Source organism: Rhopilema esculentum, chromosome 10, assembly GCF_057945365.1.
Source record: "Rhopilema esculentum isolate cy_ngs chromosome 10, ASM5794536v1, whole genome shotgun sequence".
NCBI classification, from domain to species: domain Eukaryota; kingdom Metazoa; phylum Cnidaria; class Scyphozoa; order Rhizostomeae; family Rhizostomatidae; genus Rhopilema; species Rhopilema esculentum.
Window position 1 is genome coordinate 1,516,324 of NC_142824.1, and position 23,069 is coordinate 1,539,392.

General features: G+C 39.1%; 2 protein-coding genes and 1 pseudogene across 3 annotated transcripts in view; 1 reads left to right on the plus strand and 2 right to left on the minus strand.

Moving 5' to 3' along the window:
• Positions 1–639: 639 nt before the first annotated feature.
• Positions 640–9,235, minus strand: LOC135687297 (NPC intracellular cholesterol transporter 2). Its single transcript, XM_065203828.2, has 4 exons — positions 8,014–9,235; positions 6,968–7,072; positions 4,775–4,956; positions 640–1,213 (listed from the first exon to the last, which is right to left on the minus strand). Exons 1-4 carry the CDS (start codon positions 8,099–8,101, stop codon positions 1,130–1,132), a joined length of 459 nt encoding a protein of 152 aa, XP_065059900.1. The 5' UTR covers positions 8,102–9,235; the 3' UTR covers positions 640–1,129.
• LOC148959207 (uncharacterized) lies at positions 4,955–22,957 on the plus strand (annotated as a pseudogene). The gene is made up of 3 exons (XR_016144170.1): positions 4,955–5,941; positions 14,152–16,023; positions 22,882–22,957. The product of XR_016144170.1 is annotated as an uncharacterized LOC148959207 (transcript).
• Positions 19,748–23,069, minus strand: part of LOC135685119 (pyruvate carboxylase, mitochondrial) — a 30,594-nt gene continuing 27,272 nt past the window's right edge. Inside the window, exons 14-17 of the mRNA XM_089110942.1 lie at positions 22,870–23,049; positions 22,420–22,516; positions 21,550–21,845; positions 19,748–21,011 (exon numbers count right to left, since the gene is read on the minus strand). Of these exons, the coding sequence (XP_088967068.1) occupies positions 20,754–21,011; positions 21,550–21,845; positions 22,420–22,516; positions 22,870–23,049 (831 nt within the window). The 3' untranslated portion in view covers positions 19,748–20,753. The remainder of the gene's footprint in view (positions 21,012–21,549; positions 21,846–22,419; positions 22,517–22,869; positions 23,050–23,069) is intronic.

Below are 23,069 nucleotides of genomic sequence, written 5' to 3' on the forward strand. Positions count from 1 at the left end.
AAAAGGGCGCTTATAAAATATTTCTTTAAAAATAAGGATTAGAGATTCAAAGTTCAGCTCTCTTTTTCAGGAGAACAAAAGTCAAACACGTAAATACCCCATAAAAAATAAATTGTTAGTACTCTACAAAATATTAATATCCTCGGCACTTTCATGGTCTTCATCGACGATTAATTCCTTAGGACAGGCGCTACAAGGCTGACCTTCTTTGAAGCAGGTGATCTCATTATCCTGGCTCCCATCGGTCGAACACGATAATGCATACGAAAAGCAAGATTTTTGAATATGAATTCGAATAAGTGCCCACCCTAGAACAAGGGGGCGCTTATTCGAGAGGGGCGCTTGTAAAATTATTTCTTAAAAGAGTGGCGCTTATTTGACAGGGGCGCTTATTTGAGAGGGGCGCATATTCAAACGATTACGGTAGTCCCGTACCACAAATTATCTAAAAATAAAAACAACGAGCCTCGGCAGATAATCTGGTTCTCATAAAAATCGTATTGCCTAAAAGTTGTGTGCATTGGATCAACTCATTATCCGAATAAAACACTATTTTCAAAGGAAAAAGACGCATGTCAAGCCACATCTGTGTCTATGGTCGAGCCACAGGGCAGATGGTTCCAATCAAGGCGAAGAATGTGATGGTCAAACGAATTTATCAAATAATAATTTCTTTAAGGTTAATCAACATTTAATATATGTGCGACTTTGAAAAGTGTGTGACAAATCAAACAGTATAGGACAAGAAATTATATTAAAAATAATATGTTAAAGGCAAGAAAAAGATAGAGAGTATGACGTCAGAAAAAAAAGCAAAATGTTGGAAGATAATTAGCAAGGGCGCAAAAAAATAGGAAAAGGAAGTGTTATTGCTAATCAAAAGCTTCAACGTCTAAAGAAAATACTGACTGTTGCGAAGAACACTGGTTGCTGATAAAAATCTAGTCTACCAAAATTCACAATAATCTTTCAAACTTCATTTGTGTATATGCTGACTCTTGCAAACCGTCGAATCTCAGGATCATTAGTTGCAACAATCAAGTTTCTGATATATTTCTGCTACGTTGTAAAATCATTTTATATTTCATCATCAATCATAAACGTTTTATTTCAAGCTCTTTTTGGAAGCTTATTTAATTTGGAGAGCAATCTCGACGCAAACTAATGCACTCTTTGTCTGGTCCACCAAAGACAACTTTGCAAGCAGCTTCAGCTGCAAAAAGAAAAGTAAGTTGTTACTTTTAACCGAAAGGAGGCAGCCTCTCATCTACAATCTGGATACAAATTCTGTGGTGAGAGGGAGACACAGGTTCGGGCTCACTTTTTCTAAAGAATCGTGAAACGAATATTTTCCGGAACTGACACTCAAGAATAGCAGTTTAAGTTCAATGTTTTATAGCAATGATAACAAAAAACAAAAATGACAAGCCGTAAACAGTTTTAAGATTGTAGATTCTGAATTAAGGGTTTCTCAACTTTCCTGCAAAGGCTAGTAGTTCCTTCGGCGGACGAGTGTATTTTCAATGAGAATATAATCGATAACACGGGGGAAGTCAAGGCGAATTTTTCAAACTTGTCTTGTTGGGATTTCTATTGTTTAGGGCTATTATTCTATCCATTCGTCTGGACCAATGAGAAAGTGGGTGATATGCACGTTCGCAGAAGGGTAAAGTCTCACATCTCATGGCGCTTCACGGCATTTAATCCTTGGAGCCACAAAACAATTTTTTGGGGGAGGGGCACAAGGGTGTGGCTTTAGGGCGTAGTTGGGATAAGGGTGTGGCTAAATTCTTAATTTACAGCCCCGCCCCATATTATTTGCAAGTCTTAAAAGACTCCACACTTAGAAACACCAACCAATACGCGACACGAACGACTATAACAAAGAACTGCTAACAGTGACGGAAGAACTACACTCTTTATTAGAATAATTTTATAAGAACACAAGCCTCAAACTCGTCAAAAGGGTTAAAATGCTCTTCTTTCTGAACCTTGACGATGTTGCTATCCATTTTTTCAATATATGTGAAGGATGAAATGACTTGTATATAGCTGATACCAAGGACCGAGATACCGGGGGCCGGGGGGGGGGGGGTAAAATAACTTAAGTAGGATAAGTTAACCTCAAAATTAACCGCAGTGCTTCTAGCCTATTGATTTAAGAACAAACTAAGAACAATTCAGCCTCAGATTTTGGAAATTGAGAACAGTCGGCCTGAACTTAAACTTACTGGTTCTTATAAACAAGAGTGTATAACATGAATAAATAGACATAATCTCTCTAAATCAGGTTCACTGGAGTATCGGGTCACAAATAAATTCGTAACCTATAATTGTCAGATGTACCCGACTCCGCCTCAACCCCCCCCCCCTCCACACCGTGTAAAAAAGTTCAAATGACCCTCCTGGAAACAATAATTTCTCACGATGTCTCTTTGCCTCTGTACAAGACAACACCCCCTCGCTACTGGGAGGGAATGTTCGTTTGAGTAAAAACAATTTATAACCAGGTTTACAAAAATATTTGTTTCGGGGTTGGGCGAGCAGTTAGAGTTTAAGACCTGCAACTGTAATTTTGTTTCAAGCTACTCTTCAAACAGGCAAGGGGCTTTTGTAGAAGATCGTAAAAAAACAAAAAGAACAAAGGATAAAAGAGGAGGCCGACCTATCGATCGTACGACCGGGTGAAAGTCCAGTCGTCAGTGAGGTGAGTCTATGGCCCTATAGTGCTCTACGAGGTCCAATTTCACTCATGACAAGTTGGCTGACTAGGTAGACGGGAAGAGAGACGCTCCGAAGAGAGATAACAAAAGGCTGATAACTGTGATTTTCAATCTCAGTAAAGGTAAGCAAGAATTATTAGCCTCCCCTATGACTGCCAATACAAAGAGTAAGACATGCATAAATTCTTTCTTCCAGAAGAGTTCTCCTCTTCGGGTCAGAATTTTCGTAACAGGATCTTCAACTCAGACCGATAATTTTGGACCTAGAATAAATTATGGAAAACCTAGAATAAACATTTGAGTCTGCTGCACACCCAAGGGTATTGAAAGCATTTGTAACAAATTTCGTAAAACTTCGTAGACCTGAAATAACTAAGTCATAGATGCAAGAAAAACTTACCCTAGTTCCAGCAATTAAATGTTGATGCACCTGAGAAAGGGCCAAGAAATCTTGGGTTTGTCTAAGACACCCCCCCCCCCCCCGTTTTCACAAGGACAACAGTCAGGTCAGATAATCAAAAGGTCAATCAGCAAAAAAAATAAAGAAAAGAAGTGACAAGAAATAAAAATATGTGCAAAACAAAAATAATATTTGCAAAATGAGCATCTTTATAAAATGGCGAGGAGGGTAGGGCAAGACACCTGGGATTTGTCGTAACAGGCACCCGGACTGCAAAGTTTGGGTATGCGCGGGGAACGCGTTCCCGCGCAATAATTTTTTGCTCATATCCCGTCAGCGCATTTTTTGCAAATTTAGATTAATCGGAGCAGTTGGAACATGGACTTACGTGTGAATTCCGCGCATAGCCTAATCCCGAGCCCTAAAAGTGCTATTTAAAAATGTAATCCCGCAGCTTTCAGCCTGTCATTTTGCAACATGATTTGTTCCAGCGCAAGCGTAAGCGACAGATGCTTTTGCTTATGCTTTTATAAAATTATGTCAGAAAATTAGTAATTCTGGCCCTTGCTACCCCAGACAAACCACAGGGTGTGTTGTACTCATTAATATATAAAAAATTGCATGATCTCTTCTGTTCTGTATGTTTTTAATACAACCAGCACCACTTGCAGGGTCCCCAGCACCACTTGCAGGGTCCCCAGCACCACTTGCAGGGTCCCCAGCACCACTTGCAGGGTCCCCAACATCAGAGGCAGGGTCCCCAACCCACTTTATTGGAAAACAAAATTGCTTTTCTGCTAAAGCTTTTTAATTTGACCTTGCAACCCTACCCCCCCCCTCGACTTCAAACTTGTGCCAAAGCCCATGCTTGCCAAGAGAGAAAAAGATGGGACCCGTGATGCTTTCATTAAAACTGTGATTGTTTTTATTGTTGCTCAGGTGGATATCCACTTCACAGTATAGATGGAAAAGGGTAATGTGGAACGGTAAATGGCACAGAAAATTGTTGCCTAGCAATTTCAATTTCTTTGGCTGCCTTTGTTGCAAAGGAGAAAGAAGGCAACTTTTATTCTTCTTGAAAAGAAGATTTTAATATGAACGAAGAAAGAATTATATACCAGAAGATATTGTGAATAAAAAAAGATTTTCAAGAAAGAAAAAACAAGGGAGAATTCCATCTTCTTTTTAAAGATATATGCTTTTTGAAAGGGAATACTTTTTCAAGTATTTCAGAATGACTATGCTCAGCATGAAGCACTTTTGCAGCTTGTTGCTGATGTTATGATGTGATGCCTCAATTGTAATTGGTTGAGGAGTAAACAAATGTGAATTAATCGATTAATTATCACGTACTGAGATTAACATACTGAGAAATTTTCATTGGCTGTTATTTTCAAAAACAGAAAGTGATTTTGTAAGTGTACTGTTTTTAAATGTCGAAAAATCTTCTGCACATGCTGTTATGGGACCCTCTTGTTAAGGGGCCTAGGGCAATCTGCACCTGCCCCCTCCCCTGGCACGGCTGAGCATACCCTTGGGTTAATATATTGAGAAACAGTTTAAAGGAACCCAAAGAACTCTGGAAAAATATGTGCTATATGATATAAAAAGATGAGAATAGATTGTTTGTTAAAAAAAGAGGAAACATTACCGATGGATAGGAGTGTCTGACAGGCAATTGCATTGTGTAATGCTGCTGCTGTCCTTTCTTCAAAGGGCATTTCAAACCACTGCCTGGCCAGCTGCATGCGTCTGGGTGTGGGACTGGAAATGGCAGGGGCACACCACCGATGATGCCCTGGAGATTCACTGCAACACTTTTGATGTCTTTTTCTGTGTAGACAAAGAATCTTACATATCATTGTCTCAAGTTCAAACCTTATCAAATATTCTTGACATCTTGTTATGGCAAGATTCTATGTGTTCTACATGTTTAGAGGCAAAACATCATTAGTGACTTGTATAGGATATCTATGTAAACACAAGCATTCCTCCACACACTCATTTTTTATAAGAAACAAAGGTCAATGCTACATACTCCAGTTTCTTACAAAGCTTCAGAAAGTTTTTAATAAACAGTGATACTTGTAAGTCTCTTTACTTTGAAGTCATTAAATCTTAAAATTTGACTTGATTTTAATTTAAAGTTTTAACAATTTTTTTCAGCTGAAACTTGAGGAGGAGGGGTTTCACCGCTGCAAACTGGGAGTTTCACCAATTTTTATATCTTTTCAAATGCACATCACTTTTCTCTCAAAAAATTTTGCTATTATGCAAATGCTGTACTTAGATAAGGGAAGTGTATTAAGTTTTATGCTCACAAGCCAATCAGATTGATAGATTTAAAAAAAAAATTGAGCTCTCAGTTTTTCAGTATTCAATTGTTTCTTAATTTTCTTGCTTTGGGGACTGAGGCTTTGAATTCATGTATATTGGGTGTGACTTAGACACCCCTGTTTTCATGATGGCATCAGATAGACCTGGTTATCAGACAGTCAATGAACATAAAGTGACACGCAATACAAAATCTGTGCAAGACAAGGCATAGTTCTTTGGGGGGCATAGTTTATTGTTCTTTGGGAGGCAGGGGAAGTGGGGTTTGTCGCAAACCTTTTAGTTTAAAAATCAAAAGACCTCACCCAACACCTTTCTTTTTCTCTTAAGCATCTATAGATTTTGTCAGAAAATGAGAAAATTTAGGGACACTCTCATGTATGCTTTTTTCTAAATCAAAGTTTACATATTTGAATCTGTTAAATTTGCCATTTTTTTCCTAAAGGTATTCACATATTGGCAGAGGAAGAGCTTTCACAGTTAGGTATGTATGAAGGAGCTGTTTTTGTTGGAAAGGCATGCAAAGACATTTTGTGCTATTATGAAGCCATCAAATTGACCAGATTGAATCCACATTTGAGATGCAGCAGTTTAGTAAATGTAGGTTTGATAGCTGATGTATAAATAAAAAGACAAAACTACCATTATATCCTCATTATACTTGATGTACAGTTTAATTCTTTAATGACAGAACATCTGTGGAAAAAAGGTTTATCTTTTTGTGAAGTAATGTGAAACTCAAATTCTGCCTTTTATGTCTCACACGATTTTATACAGTATATTGTTTCCACAGACCATCCAAAAAAGGATGCATATTTTTGGTAGAAACTTTAATGGGGAAGGGAATTTTTATAATTAACTGGACTTTAAAATTTTGACTCTGTATCTAACTCCTTTCTTTCCTTTTCTTCTTTGTACACAAGCAAGTTTTCTGCAAAGCTTCTTCATGGCTTCACAAACTTTCCATCTCTGAACAGAAAGGTTTTGGAACAATGTTGCCAAAGATCAAGACTGTGACATGCTTTGCTGGCAATTATTCCAGCAACTCTTCCATTTTGTTAATTTTTTACAGACCTGTCAACCTAAAATTTTCAAAACCTGGAGGTTTCAGATGTTTGTTGAGAAAAACAAGGAGATTTGGCTAAAAACAGGGAGATCCCTAGAATTTGTTGAATTTATAAACAACATACCTGTCAAAAAAAGTCATGTTGGAAAAACAGTTAATGACAACAATTATCGTGGGTAGGGTCTTGCTAATGGTTTTTAATGTTTTCATTAATTTGTAAACACTACCAAAAAACTTTGTCACGGAGAAAGTCATTTCAATCATTTTTGTTTTAAGAAAACCTCTGCTGAAAGACAAGAAAAGCAGGGAGAAAATCATAAAAAAACTGGGAGACCGGGATAAAGCAAGCAAAACCTGGAACCTCCCAGCAAAATCAGGATAGTTGACAGGTCTAAAAAGATTGACAGGTTGACAGATAAAAATCAAAGTCATATCTATACAAACCTGGGGTGAAATGGACATCAATTGTTTCATTGCTGCCTTTTATCAAAACACACGGTTGGGAAGTGCAGGGGCTAACATCAACCTCAGAAATAATGCTTTTTGAGCCTGCAAAAAAAGATGCAATGTATGCAAAAAAGTTGGTGTTGTGAAAATTTTGAAAAGCTACCAGTTAAAGTTGAAAAGCACAGTCCAGTACAGGGCAGTCAATATGTTACCATATAGTAAACATCTGACTGATAAACAAAATTATGATTAACGAAATTTCTCCTGTGCATAAATTGTCTTAAAGTTAAAACAAAATATCAAATACAGGGACCATTGACAAAAATTTTATGCAATGGCATTCAAGCTCCTTGGATCACATGACAAACTTGTATCAGCAAACATAGTAAACTTCAAACTACCTACTGTATGTAGTTTTTCTTTTTGTAAAAAAATTGTTGTTTGTGGTTCATGTATTAGATATAAATGTAGTAGTTAATTATTGCTGTGAATAAAATGTTTGAGTTTGAATTTGTATCAGAGAATAGAGAATTCAAAGCATAAATTATTTTTAGAAAAATTTACTCATAGAGAGCAAAATATTTCCAATGGTGCAGTATAGTTTTATAGTTTTGCAGTATAGTATTACTGCAAAGGTGCAGTAATGTAAAGTGGTTTCAAGAAAAATTGAGTCCCACCCAATTAGCAAGCATTGTTTTAGAAATTGGAGGAAGCATGTGCCCCGGCTCCACAAACCACTCACAATAATGTGCAGAATAGCAGAACTTGGTAGAGTGTTTTTTCAAGTCTACTGTACTTATCGGTTGATTGCGCAATAGTGCCAAAATGGGACGGATACAGAATCGACAATAGGCCATAGTTGCTCCGGGAAGTGGGTGGTGGTCTTCTTCTGCAATGTGCTTCCTTTTATTCAAATTTGGCCTGCATGACAACAAATGCCGGCTTTTGGAAAAGAATAGATAAGTTTTATTTTAAAAAATAATTTGCATTTGCTTCACTTTGTTAAAAAAGCTGATAATAAAAAAAGAAGAAATTCAACTCACCGCAGTCCTTGTATTTCACCATCATGGCTTGCGAAATACCGATAAAAAACACAAGTGTTATGAGAACTTTTGCGATTGATTTCGCCATTTCTGATTTGGACGAGTGTACAGTCAATCTCTTAGCCTACCTAAAAACCAAGTGTTTTGTGGACAACTGGTTTACTTTTACATCACGCGTCAGTAAACCGGCTGTTGTTGACGTATGGCTTAATGTCAACCGGCCTATATAAGGACATTTGGGGGACATGGATCCCGCAGCTGTACATGTGCTGGCAAATGAATTGCATATGCTAACCATTGTTTGCGCGACCATACACGCGGCAGCAAATTTTATGTGGAGGGGGTAACGATGAACGCTTGCAGTTTATACTGTACTGAGGGGCTCGTCAAGGGACGCCGGAAGAGCTGCAAGGCAGGGGGGAAGCGTTAAGAAAAAGGGCAAAACAATAGCAAAGTGAAAAAATTTGCGAGGGCAATTGGGCAATCGCCCCTGTACGCTCCCACCCCCCGCCGTTTCTGCACGGACCAACAAAAAAGTTCGCTATAGCGGCGGTTCGTTATAGCGGGGGTTCGTTGTAGTGAGGGTACGTTATACAGGAAGTATTCAAGAAGGGACAAAGTTTTTTTATCGTAAAAGTGTTATTGCACTGTATTTGCGATAAAAACCAGCGAAACCTGGTGAAATTATCACAAACGTGATGAAATTGTTTGGCACGTTTTAACGTACCTACACCTGGAACTACAGCGAGACAGTTTTGTCGTGTCAGGAAATCGAACCATAGACACTTGGACCTGTACTTCACGACCATAATCACGGAGCCATTCTCCCTTTCTGCTTTGCGTTCCCACTAACCACTTGTAAAACTGATAATTTTAAATACGGGTCTCGGAGTTTTTACCAAGGAATCTTGTTACTCACCTATGGGTTAGTGGCAGGCCTTATTTTAGGAAATTTTATCACTGCGCAGTCAGGGTGGTTTTGTGTACATTTAGTTTTAAATGTTAGTCTAAATCAGGAAGTGTTGGGTATAGAGTGAATGTTGGCAATATTGCCTTTACGTCAATAGGGCCTTAGTTCCTCATACCTCCATTAGTCAGAGTGAGTCAAGGTATGATGCATAGTCTTCTAAGCCTATCAGCATACATGTATTTTTGGGTTCAGCATCTTTTTGCCATATAAGAGTATTTTCACTAAGGGTATATATCTAAGGGTATCTCCTAATACACTCACTTGCAACATAAATGTGGCTCGAGAGTTCGTAATTCCCACCCTCCACTCAACTTCCACATGTGACTAAGCTACCTCTTCCTGCCCATTATTACAATATTCTACTAATTATTAATTAATTTTTTAATGCTGATTATTGTAGCGAAGCTTAAAGTATTGTAATTGTTTTGTTTGGAATGAGAATTCACTGTATACCCAACACTGTCTTGTTTCTAACACATATCTGATTTAGATAAAAAGATTACCTCTAGAGGTAGGCTGTCCAAAGTGCGTGTCAGAGGCACGCATGCAATAACCGGGGATCTGGGGGGCGCTGTAAACCCCACAATGGGTCCAGGACAGAGCCCTGGCAGGGGTTCAGGGGGCAGAGCCCCCGGAAGCTCATTAGATTTTGCAATCTCTGAGGCCTCGAAATGGCTTAAGATCCTGAATATTCCCTTTCTGTACGATGATATAAAAGCACAAGAAAAACACATAAAGCCAACCCCCTAGCAGAATATCCCTGAGTAACCATCCCACTAGCAGAAAATGACACTCAGCAAAGTGCTCTCACGTGCCGCTAAATTTGATTGAATGTTTTTAATACCATCATGACTCTTCTTTTTCCCCTCCGCATGAAGCGAATACTGCCTCAATCAAGTCCATATTAAGTATTTTGGAGCAGTGAAATTATCAAAGAAATGGAGAGAAAAGACGCAGAAAAGGATATGAGAAAACGTTTTTAAAACATAGTAACTGTGAACTATTATACACCAGAAAGTGTTGATTTGTTTGCTTCGCTTTTCATACTATTACCGTTATGTTCTGTTTGTTTATTTTTTGTTACTTTTTGTCGTATGAATTCTTTATGTTGCTGTTTCAACTAATTTATCACTGCACAATTTTCCATTTATCATGGCTCATTTTGGACTATCACTGCAAAAATTGGTTTTCACCTGAGCCTTAAAATAAGGCCTGGTTAGTGGACACGCCAAACCCGATAAGGATAAGCTTTGGCCAACTAACACCAAAAACGTTTTTCAATGAATTCCAGAGGACTTTTGCTGCAAGCTACTATTCCTCTCACAGCTCTGAGTGCTTTGGTTTCTGTTTTAAATTCTCTAAATCTGATTTACCTGAAAAGTGGAATTTCAATCTGGATACATTTCAACCCAGCTTAGTAGAAACGAGCAAAAGCGGACGTAAAAAAGGAAAAAAAGTAAACTGGCGTTTCCATTAACACACTTTGAAAACGGATACATTTTAGCCTGTTTTTGTTTTAGGGCTCATCGGGGCTAAGAAGGCTCGGAAGGGCTAAGCCCCTCTTGTTAAAGCCGAGAATTGGCAAATTTCTACTTTTGTCATTGTTTTTCGCAACATTTTGTGCAAGAGCCCCCCCCCCCCCCTCCTGATATTTTGATAGCTCTACACAACTGGCTACCATGACCCTCCAACTATCCCAAAATCTGAGTTTTGGTTAGTTGTCATGGTCCTAGATAAAACTAAGGGGCTAATAGTAGAGATGGGCCCCCAGAACCACCTCTACAGTGTTTTTGAAGGGACACCATCCCTCTTTCCAGGAGCTCTTCCGCCCGAAGCCGTTGACCCCTGGAGTCGTAGCTCATCCGCCCTCCTTGCCGGTCTCCCGCCGACTTAGCCGTTGGCCATCGCTCGTAGCCCTGAGCTAGGGAACCCTGTCAGGTGGTACCAATCGGGTCAGGCTGGACCTGTAAGCTAGTGGAGGGAAGGGATGCTGTAATTCCCAATTCATGTCCTGTCGGAGCATGCCACTTTACTCTACTGTTGAGAAAAAGCGAACCTAAGGACCGAGATATAGGGGGCCCTGCCCCCCCCCCCCAAATTTTAGTACCATAAGTAAAACACTTTTGTATTACTATTTAGTACTTTGAGAAATAGTTAAGATTCAAGTTGATTTTTTACCCTCTATACAAGCTTGACCCTATTTAAGCAGGTCCTCCTTTAAGGCTGGTTTTCATATATCGTGATTTGTCGGCGATCATCCCCGACGCAGCTTCCCGATGGTCTACGACAGTCTGCGATAGTTTATGACATATGAAAACCGGGTCATCGGGAACCATCGGCGATCATCCCCGATCATCGCAAAAGTCAAAATAATTTGACTTAAGCCTGGTTTCTATATATCGTAACCCGTCGGCGATGATCCCCGATGCACAGCATTCCTGATGGTCGGGGACGATCCCCGATGCTATAAACAATATTGAAGCGCCAAAACTATAATTTTGATGAAAGTTTGGGAATATGGCTGCTGATAAAGGCCAGTAGTATACTTTTGATACTATCATCGATCTATGATCAACACATTGACGTTTATGAGCAACCCATTGATAATTTCGGGATATTTTGCAAATGAAAATTCATTACAACAAAGCAAGAAACTTTCCCAGCGCACCCGTCAGAAAAATATTGCTCCAGAAGAAGCCATTGTTACAACGAAGATAAAAAAGGAGAGGCAAATTCCAGTATGAATTTTCTTGGGAAAATTTCTGTTTAGCGGATTATGTAATGATCATGACATAGTTTGTTTATTTTTTGTTACTTTTTGTCCTTTGAATTCTTTAAGTTGCTGTTTCAACTAATTTATCACTGCACAATTTTCCATTTATCATGGCACATTTTGGACTTATCACTGCAAAAATTGGTTATCACCTGAGCCTTAAAATAAGGCCTGGTTAGTGGACACGCCAAACCCGATAAGGATAAGCTTTGGCCAACTAACACCAAAAACGTTTTTCAATGAATTCCATGACTTTTGCTGCAAGCTACTATTCCTCTCACAGCTCTGAGTGCTTTGGTTTCTGTTTTAAATTCTCTAAATCTGATTTACCTGAAAAGTGGAATTTCAACCTAGATACATTTCAACCCAGCTTAGTAGAAACGAGCAAAAGCGGACGTAAAAAAGGAAAAAAAGTAAACTGGCGTTTCCATTAACACACTTTGAAAACGGATACATTTTAGCCTGTTTTTGTTTTAGGGCTCATCGGGGCTAAGAAGGCTCGGAAGGGCTAAGCCCCTCTTGTTAAAGCCGAGAATTGGCAAATTTCTACTTTTGTCATTGTTTTTCGCAACATTTTTTGGAAGAGCCTGATATTTTGATAGCTCTACACCACTGGCTACCATGACCCTCCAACTATCCCAAAATATGAGTTTTGGTTTGTTGTCATGGTCCTAGATGAAACTAAGGGGCTAATAGTAGAGATGGGCCCCCAGAACCACCTCTACAGTGTTTTTAAAGGGACACCATTTCTCTTTCCAGGAGTTCTTCTGCCCGAAGCCGTTGACCCCTCAAGTCTTAGCTCCTCCGCCCTCCTTGTCGGTCTCCTGCCAAGTTAGCCGTTGGCTATCGCTCGTAGCCCTGAGCTAGGGAACCCTGTCAGGTGGTACCAGTCGGGTCAGGCTGGACCTGTAAGCTAGTGGAGGGAAGGGACGCTTTAATTCCCAATTCATGTCGTGTCGGAGCATGCCACTTTACTCTACTGTTGAGAAAAAGCCAACCTAAGGACCGAGATATAGGGGGCCGGGGGGGCCCTGCCCCCCCAAATTTTATTACCATAATTAAAACACTTGTATTACTATTTAGTACTTTGAGAAATAGTTAAGATTCAAGTTCATTTTTTACCCTCTATACAAGCTTGACCCTATTTAAGCAGGTCCTCCTTTGAGGCTGGTTTTCATATATCGTAATTCGTCGGCGATGATCCCAGACGCAGCTTCCCGATGGTCTATGACAGTCTGCGATAGTATATGACATATGAAAACCGGGTCATCGGGAACCATCGGCGATCATCCCCGATCATCGCAAAAGTCAAAATAGTTTGACTTAAGCCTGGTTTTCATATATCGTAACCCGTCGGCGATGATCCCCGATGCACAGCATTACTGATGGTCGGGGACCATCCCCGATGGTCGGGGATCATCCCGATGCTATAAACAATATTGAAGCGCCAAAACTATAATTTTGATGAAAGTTTGGGAATATGGCTGCTGATAAAGGCCAATAATTAACTTTTGATACTATCATCGATCTATGATCAACACATTGACGTTTATGATCAACACATTGATAATTTCGGGATATTTTGCAAATGAAAATTCATTACAACAAAGTAAGAAACTTTCCCCCCGCACGCGTCAGAAAAATATTGCTCCAGTAGAAGCCATTGTTACAATGAAGATAAAAAGGAGAGGCAAATTCCAGTATAAATTTTCTTGGGGAAATTCCTGTTCAGTGGATTATGTAATGATCATGAAATAGCTGAAGATTCACCCTGATTCACCTTAAAAAATGATGAAACACAAACTTAAGACTAGGAATCAGACTAGGAATTATAGCCCCCTTAATGTTCTCTGTACTATCGAAAGCATTCCAGTTTTTCTGCGAAAAAATTACCCTCCCTTCAGTTCAAATGAACTCACTTATGACAGAACATTCCTGATCCATTGTTCTCTTTACTATTGTTCATCGGGAAGCGTCGGGTAAAGGCTGGTTTTCATATATCGCAATTCGTCGGCGATCATCCCCGATCATCGCAAAAGTCGAAATAGTTTGACTTAAGCCTGGTTTTTATATATCGTAACCCGTCGGCGATGATCCCCGATGCACAGCATCCCACGATGCACAAATTAAGAGCGTTCTCTGGCCTAGCAATTGATCAAGCCCACGAACAGAACAATGCTGTTATCAAAGGTATTTAAGGATCTGTATACATAATTTCAATTACTCTATACCATATACTACCTATGCAGTTAATCTTTTTTGGGAGGGTCGATAATTTTTTTTGTAATCACTTCATAGATTTTAGCAGCGAAGACAGTGAGGTAGTCCGCTAACAGATAACTAAATTGAAAATCGGAAAAAAACAATTTATAACTTCTCAAATTTCTTTGATAAGGTGATGGTGGTGCTATTGGCCTCACAGAGGATGAATCGGCTCTTAGAAGATGGATGGTAGAAGGACCAGAGGTGAGCCGTCTTGTTGCTGACTACGAATCCAAATCAGATCAAAGGGATCAAACCCGAAATAGCAAACATCACGATGATTCACAAAGTAGTCAAAAGCTCTTCTTACAAAGAATAGGAAAGCTGTTTGAAGTAATTGAAGAATTGGGCAATCCATTTGAAGAATATTCGTCCGATCTCATGGTTCTTACTACTAAAGATATTGCTGATCCAAACAAAGCAGATTTGGTATTTAAACACCATGAACGAGGTAAAGAACAGTGTTCAGCATTTATCGAAAGACTGAAGGAAGAAGATCAAACGTGCTTCTACGAACCTATCAAAAAGAACAGGATGGATTTCTTCGCTCAAGAGCAGGTACCTCGCAGATCCAAAGAAAAGATAATCAAAGAGGATTGTCAGTTGTTCTCCCGCCTCTTCATATCTTGTCAGATCAGAGAGTGCGATCTTGGTGAGTTTTTTCAGTTTGAGAACCAGTCCACCCCTGCATCTTTGAGTGAAGCTTGAAGTCTGTATTCCTGCCAAAAGTCGCAACTTGTTGAAATCTTCAAAGAGCAAGTTAACATGCCAGATACAGAACCAAGTGCAGACACTATCATTGTAGACGGTTCTGCTTTGGTGAATGCATCTGCTCCAGGGAGATCAAAGACCTTTAAAGAATATGCCGAGGAAGACATCCTGCCAAAAATTATCCGCTACTCTTCTAAATATGGAAGGACCGATCTAGTTTTTGATGTATACAGAGAGCCGAGCTTGAAGCAAGAAACAAGAAACCGTAGAGGTAGTGGAGTTAGAAGGCGGGTTGCTGCGAATAGCAAAACACCAATGAGCTGGAAAGCATTTCTATGTGACAACACAAATAAGACAGAGCTATTTCACTTTCTGGCACAGAAAATTTCCGAAACCAGCACAGCAAACGCTATTGTTGTAACAATGGGTGAAGCCGCACTAGCCAATCAGGCAATGTCTTTAAGTGACATCGCACCTTGCGACCATGAGGAGGCAGGCACTTGTATCTTTGTTCATGCCAAGAGCGCTGTATTACAAGGGAGCAAGTCACTTATGATAAAAGCCCATGACACTGATGTTGTTGTTCTGGTGATTTCTGTCATGACACTCTTAAAGGAAATGGGACTTGATCACCTCTGGGTTGCATTTGGTCAGGGAGTAAAGACCTGCTGGATTCCAATTCACCAGCTTGTGGAAGTCATCGGTGGTGCTCGGGCTAGTTGTATGCCATTTTTTCATGCGTTTACCGGCTGTGACGTAGTCTCTGCTTTTCGTGGAAAAGGGAAAAGATCTGCTTGGCAAACCTGGGAGGTTAGTGAGGACGCTTCTGCTGTCTTCACCAAGCTGAGCCAGAGTCCTTTTGATTTAGATGAGAGGGATCTTAGCACTCTTGAGAGGTTTGTTGTAACCATGTACGACTATTCAAGTACATCAACTACAGTTAATGAGGCCAGACTTGACCTGTTTGCTAGAAAACAGAGATCGTATCTATCCATTCCACCTACCCAAGCCTCCCTGAAACAACATTCAAAGCGAGCAACATATCAAGGCGGAATTATATGGGGTCAAACCATGAATCCAGTGCTCCATGCACCAAGTCCTGTTAACTGGGGATGGTTTGAGGTGAATGGCAGTTGGAAAATCCACTGGACTGATCTTCCACCCATAGCAAAAAGCTGTGAAGAACTGACTAAATGTGGCTGCAAGAGAGCATGTACTGGGAGGTGCAGATGTTTTCGTTCCGGGTTATCTTGCACTGGACTTTGTGGTTGTATATGCCAAAACCAGTGAAAATGTAAGTAGTATTTAAGTTATTGGAAAATTGTTTGAGCAAAACTGCATGGAATTTGGCATTGTTTATAACTCGTCAAAGTAATAATACAGAATATTTACAGGATAAGGTTAAAGTTGTCTTAAAATTTTCATAAATTTTAAGGCAATTGAGCAATAAAACATGATGACGTCATTACAAAATATGTGATATCTGTTAATAAACTTATTTTAAATAATCAGAACAGTTTACAAATCAGCATTTATACATATATGGATTCAAATGTGATACACAATAAAGTGAAAGTAACTTTCATAACTTTACTATATTCGAAAATTCGATTAATTTTATGCTGGCAGCCATGTTGAAAATGACGTCACCAGAAAATGGCGTTAAAATAAAAAGATCATTTGGCTCATCGACTAGAAGTGTAGCAAATAGTGTGAACTTTGTTTGCACCAAAATTCATGCTTGTATCACAAAGTGAACGATTTGGCTAAATTTTGCCATTAGCTGCTCCACTATATATCCCGAAATTATCAATGGGTTGCTCATAAACGTTGATGTGTTGATCATAGATCAAAAGTTGACTATTGGCCTTTATCAGCAGCCATATTCCCAAACTTTCATCAAAATTATAGTTTTGGCGCTTCAATATTGTTTATAGCATCGGGGATCATCCCCGACCATCAGGCATGCTGTGCATCGGGGATCATCGCCGACAGGTTGCGATATATGAAAACCAGGCTTTAGTGTACCTGCGTCTCTGACACTTTGAACTCTGCAGGATAACTGTCAACACGTATTACTTGGACCTGCATGAACTAGAGTTTTCTTGCTGTTGCTATTTACCGTATTTGGCGGGAAATCACTTCCCTTTCCGTATCGTTGCCTAAATGGCCACCACGTCAAAGTTAGGGAAAGGAACTTTGAACTGAACGAATCTAGTAAGGATCCGGGAGATGGGAATATAATTGCAGTTTCTACACGCAATAGCGTTTTAGGCCTTTGCCTAGTGAACGAGAAAAATGACAAAAATCAAACAGAAACCACTTATAAACTCCAATACTAAGAACAAATCATTTTAAAGACTTTTTGTCGTAGATCTTTTAGTCTAAGAAATCTAATGTCATATCTTTGTTTAAATCTGATATTTCTTTGAAATTCTCAGTACAGATACAATTATGTAGCTTCTTATAAGAAATAGCTCTTTTGCCACTTATTTTTAAAAAAATTGTTATTTGTTAAATTTAGTTTTGTTGGAAGTCGGTGAGGTTACTTATTAATCATCAATCTTTTCGTTGTTTTGTTGAAAAAATTACCACATAGTTAAGCAGATATTATTGATATTAATGTTTTAGATTTTTTGGTTTGCAGATAAGGAATCCAGTTGTTGCTGCCTTAGTTCGTCACATTTAAAATATTGATCTTAAAATGTGTGATCATTTAACCTCTTTAGCAAAAAAAATTTTTCAGTAATAAAATTTTTCTCACAACCATAATTAATTTGGTTTGGCACTGCCGGTGACAGCTATTGTTATATATATTCAGCAGGGATCCCCCCGGACCGTCAAATTTGCCGAAAATTAATCATTAATTTGCCGACAGGTTTGAAAATTTGCCGACCAGGCATCCCTTGATGACAAAACCTCTACGCTTTTGAAATATGATTTTTTTCAAGGGTGTCTCACACCCCTCACGCCCCCTTTCGTGCCGGCCCTGCTGCCCCCCCCCCAAACAAAAAGTTGTATCTCGGTCCTTGCCAACAACAACGGTAGTATAAGAACCATTGTCCTAAAAAGGTAGCCTTTCTTTTTAAACTATTTGATTTCAAGAAAAGGGTATAAATTTTCTTTGGTCTCAAAGAAAAGAGGAATCAAATTGGAATCAAATATCAGAGATAAGGGTCAGTTTTCTAGACCCTCAGACACGTGTGCTTACATTTGATAGTGTGAGATGACCCACCGGGCTTAAGTGTTAGCATTGGCGTTGAAGACTTCAAATTTTGACGGGACATAGAGGTGTGGCTTTACCCAATAAGGAATGAAAATACTCAAAAGCAGTAAAACTCGACCTGAATAGCAAGGGTACAACCCCCTAGAATCTATGCACATGAGTGTTAGGACATTGAGAAACCTGTAAAATCTCTTAAAAGGTGGGTTTTACAAACGTGAGTTCTTTGTAGGCAGAAATACTCAAAAATACGGCAACGGCGGATAAAATCAAAATTCTTCTCTTTACGGCAATGATACGACTAACGGCTAACAAGTTCGACAAATAACGACACGGCTTCAACAGGCACGACAAGACTAGCAACAGAGCTCCTAGCAATAAGGCAAAACTTTCGACAAGACTACTCCTAACTTATGAAAAAATCCTTTATATACCCTAAGCAAATCTTAAAATAATAATTACGGAATACAAAAAACATATTATCAAACGCTGATGCAATCACAGCGCAACGATGCAATTGTCACGTGACACTGTCCGTAAGGAAACCCTGTGTCGTTACAAACCCCAAAAACCCTGTTAGACGCGAGGGGCAGTTCACTGTTGCAAATAGCGTACGAGATTTTTCAAAAAAAAAGGATTTCCAGGGATTTTCATATAAAACAATTGGATTTCCACCAAAGGTGTACGAGATTTTCATCAAGTGATTTGCCCCTCAGTTAGACGAATAAACAGGCAGCAAAGAACACCAAAAGGCAGCAAAGGACACTGACGCTCTGGAACCCAGGGTAGCTGCAGAGCCGCACTCGTGAAATGTTAGGTGACTAATAAGTGCATGCATCTCCAGAAAGAATCATTATTATTTGTACCACACAAAATTTGTCCTTACGTATGCATTTCAATTTGTAAGTGCTTGAAATGTGGAGCCCTTATCCCAGAGGGGGGGGGTGCTTTACCTTGAAGAAAATTTACGGGGATTTGCCCTACACAATAATAATTTAACCCGGTCCTTGAAAAAATTCCTGTAGACATGAAATATGTCCTGGAATTATAGCTTTTATTCCAAATTTGAGTTTTAAAAGAATAACGCTATAGAGTGAACAACATTTCCTTTTTTATGATTAATCTAACCTGTCCCGGAAAAGGTATCTTTGAAGAGCATACCTCTGCTAGAAAGGAGACAACCCTGTCCCAGAATTTTCAGCCGAGAATGAGACTGTTTTAGAAAGGGCATCCCCAGTAGTCAGTGTATAACGTCCAAGTATCATTTTTGTTCTGTGATGGATGGCTGAAATCGGAAGAGAGAGAACAAAAACTGAGAGAGAAAGAAACGTCAGCGTTGCAAAAAGTGTTACCGTAATTCTTTGAATAAGCCTCCACGCTCGAATAAGCCCCTCCCCACCTAAAAAATCATTTTTGCAAATAAGCCCCCCCCCCCCCCCCTTCGAAGGGAAGCATAATTTCAGAATAACATCTTATTTCAAGAAAGCCCCACAGGACAATAGCTATACAGTATTACTTCCTTTGACTGGAGACCAAAAAGCAAAAAAGCGACTTTCGTGATGTCAAAAAATTATAATATTTGTTAGATCTTCACACTTTATTTCATTGAGAGAATTATGTTGTTTTTATGTCGACCTTTGAGGGGAATACTAAAGTTTGAAATAAGCCCCCCCCTCGAATAAGCCTACCCTCGAATAAGCCCCCACCCAAAATTCAATTTTACAAATAAGCCCCCGGGGGCTTATTCGAGGATTTACGGTACCTTAGACAACAACACGAAAAAGATAAATAGCAAGCCATCGCATTTGATATACGTCCCTTCCACTTCATCATTACACGTTTTTGTAAGTTTCTCAATTTTTGCGAATTAAGGATGTCTTGAATTTTTGGGTTAGCAGAAAAATGACGAAATAAACATACAATTTAACTGTAACGCTGCAGATAAATGCGAAATACGTTAAAACAGATGGCGTCAAATTTCAGCTCAGTATGTTGACGATTTTATATCGTCAAAAAATCAACATTAGCGGGTCTGTATCCATGGCTTTGTATAAATAATGATGTCACCGAAGTAACCAGGAAACAGTTTTGGTTGGAAATCTCATCTCTATAACTGCCATGTTAGGGTGAGTAAAATATGGCGAGAAAGAAAATACGGCAAACAAAGCCGGCAATGGAAAGATCCACTAATCATAGGCCAGTCGGTTGATACGCAGGGTACCAACGGCTCTAAACAGGTAAAATGCTAGGCCGGTTTTTTAATTTAGCATCATTGGAATCATCAGGGTACAAAGCAAAATGAAAAAAAATGAACTGTGATAAAATTGCATCTTTATTTAGATTGCCGAAAATATGCGGCACAAGAAATCGCTTATCGGTGTGAAATTCATTATATTTCATTTCTGAGAATAAATCACTACAAATACATCATGTAAATCAGAAATAAGCCAAATCAATAGTATTTAAAGTGAAAAAATTGTCGAGACTGGAAAAGGGTTCGTGGAAACATGTGATATCGTATTACGACTGTTTGAGATCCAGTTTTTTTTTCGTTTAATGGCCACATTGTATGAAAAGGTATTGAATAAGAAATGTGGTATTGGGGGCGAATGTTATCAATACAGGGGGTAGTAAACATAGAATACTTCCTGTCATGGTACTGTCTAGGGATTAAATGGGGGGAGGGGGTAATTAAAAAGGTATTTAAAGCATTCTCAACAGCCAAGTCGAATTTTTAAAGCACCTAAGGATCATTGTGTCTGTGGTGAATGTGATTCAAATATAAGCATTTAAAATAATGTTTATTCTTTTGGTTCTACAGTGACTAAGAGATCATTCCCTTCGACGTGCGTACCAGGGCTGACTGAAATTGACGTCACTATGCCCTCAATTGGCGACGTAACGTTGGTCTCCATCTTCATTGCGCTGAGCACCACTAGTGGAGCACCCTTTGGCACAACTTCGTTTTCTTTTACGCGAATGGCAACAACTTTTCCAGGCATTGGGGCGCCAACCGACCCTTTGACGCCCTTGACGGCTTTAGGATTTAATACGACTTTCTGCGAAAAAATAAACATCAAAGTTTATAGATTAACAGTTTAACATTTAAGCCTAGAGTTTAACAAAATTTAGCCATTTGGGTTGTCGCTGATTTCGGTGATGTTTCTATAGAAATGACTTAAATAATATTTTGAAAAAGGATCTTAATAAAAGGAAATGAAATCGGTTATTTGCTTTCCTTCATTCTTGAAAAGAAATCCATTATTAAATCGAATGAAGACCAAAAATGTCTGCTTACATCAAGAGGACGACAGAGCAAAGTGCTTCGTGTGCATACAAAGGCTTAGAAAAAATCAATCGCACCGTGGAACCTTTTAATTTGGAAAACTTCTTGACTTCGCAGAAATATTTATATCCCTAACATTAAATCTATCTGAATATATTTTATAGGTTCGTTAAGCAAAACTTCAACTTAATGTGCTCACGGCAAGTTTGTGACACAGAAAGTTACATATTACAAAAGAGTATTTTTCAACCCTGTCGGTGTACAACCACATAATAAATTTTTGTAAAATGTCTTAATATATAGCAACTTACTTTTGTTTCCTTTTTATCTTCAACCAAAAACGGCCTAAGCTGCCCATTCACTTCACAGAACAACTCTCGCTTGCCTTGTTTGTTTGCTTCTCCAATGGCTAAAATCTTCAGGTTTAGAGTTTTTCCGGTCTCAATTTGCACTTCAAACTCTTCGCCTATTTCAGGGCCAACGAAGAAAAGACGCGTTGGCAAGCCTTGTACTGGTCCGAACTCTTCTTTGAACAAAATGTAATCTTTGAAGACATCGGGATACAATGCAGCACTAATTACATCTTTTTTGCTGATGGCAGTTGCTCCTAGTTTGCAGTAAAAGAAATATAAATTACTTAAAAAACGATCATGGGGATACAGACAAAAAGCACGCAACGGTTTAGCAAAAACATTTTTAGCCAGCGCTAACTGATCCCATTGGCTTGAACTACAATGCCTGCCAAAAGTCTTGGAACACTGACATCAATTTCCAAGGTCAAAACCAATCATCCCCCTCTCCCCCACGGAACAATGTTGGTTTACTATCAAACGGACTAGGATTTTAGGAAGCACTTTCTTTTGCGCTTCTTTTATGATATTTCTCTAAATCATCAACATTGTTTGAGGGGGAAGGGGGCGGAAGTAGCAAATTTTTTTCATGAAAGGAATGAAAGATATCAAATGCAGCGTAAATTGGTGGGTGTTCCAAGTACTTTTGGCAGGCATTGTACGTGATACTAGAAATTATAATTCAACAGACAAAATAAGGTAGGAACGCAACTTTTTAGGAATATCCTTTACTAAATCGACTCTTTGTTTTGCTGAGGTTCAGGATTAAGGAAGAAAGGGGCTGAGAAAAGTAAAATTGACTACTTAAAGTAAAAGTCTTGAAAAGCTAACCATAGTCTTGTTTAAGCTCTGCTTCTAATTGTTCAAAATCAAGTGGTGGGAGGCTTTCTCCTGGTCTTCCATCAACCGTTGGTTTCCCCTTCAAAAGCTGCAATGAAGAAGCTTAGTAAGAAGGCATTCACTTCTACAAATTATACCGTTTAGAATGAAAAGTTGTTTAAAAATCAAGCCTAAAACGACAGAGTTTATGACTCGGTTTGAGGGTTTTCCAAACGAAATCTTCTAAGACAAGATGCCATTTCAGCCCGTGGTATGTTAAACAGATTTACCTGAACAAAATAACTGAAAATAAATCACGATTAAGGGTCGAAACTCTAAATAAATTGGAAAGAGAGAGTGACGCGCCCTCTCCAATCAGGACTGTGAGCCGCCCGGGTAAGGAACAGCTCTATTAAACATTATACTGTCAAAATGAGTTTTAAGAGGGTTCTGAAATATTACTTTTGTTCGTAGGGGTTCTGGGAATCCACCATAAGGCTGGCCAAGGTGGCATTGAAGAAACTCGATAACTGATGAAGGCACATTGAGTTCATCGGCCCGCTGCAAAAAGTCTTGCTCCTCTAGTTTGTTCTGCACCATAAACTGTGCCAAGTCGCCGACCACCTTTGATGTTGGTGTCACCTACGAATGACAGATAGTCG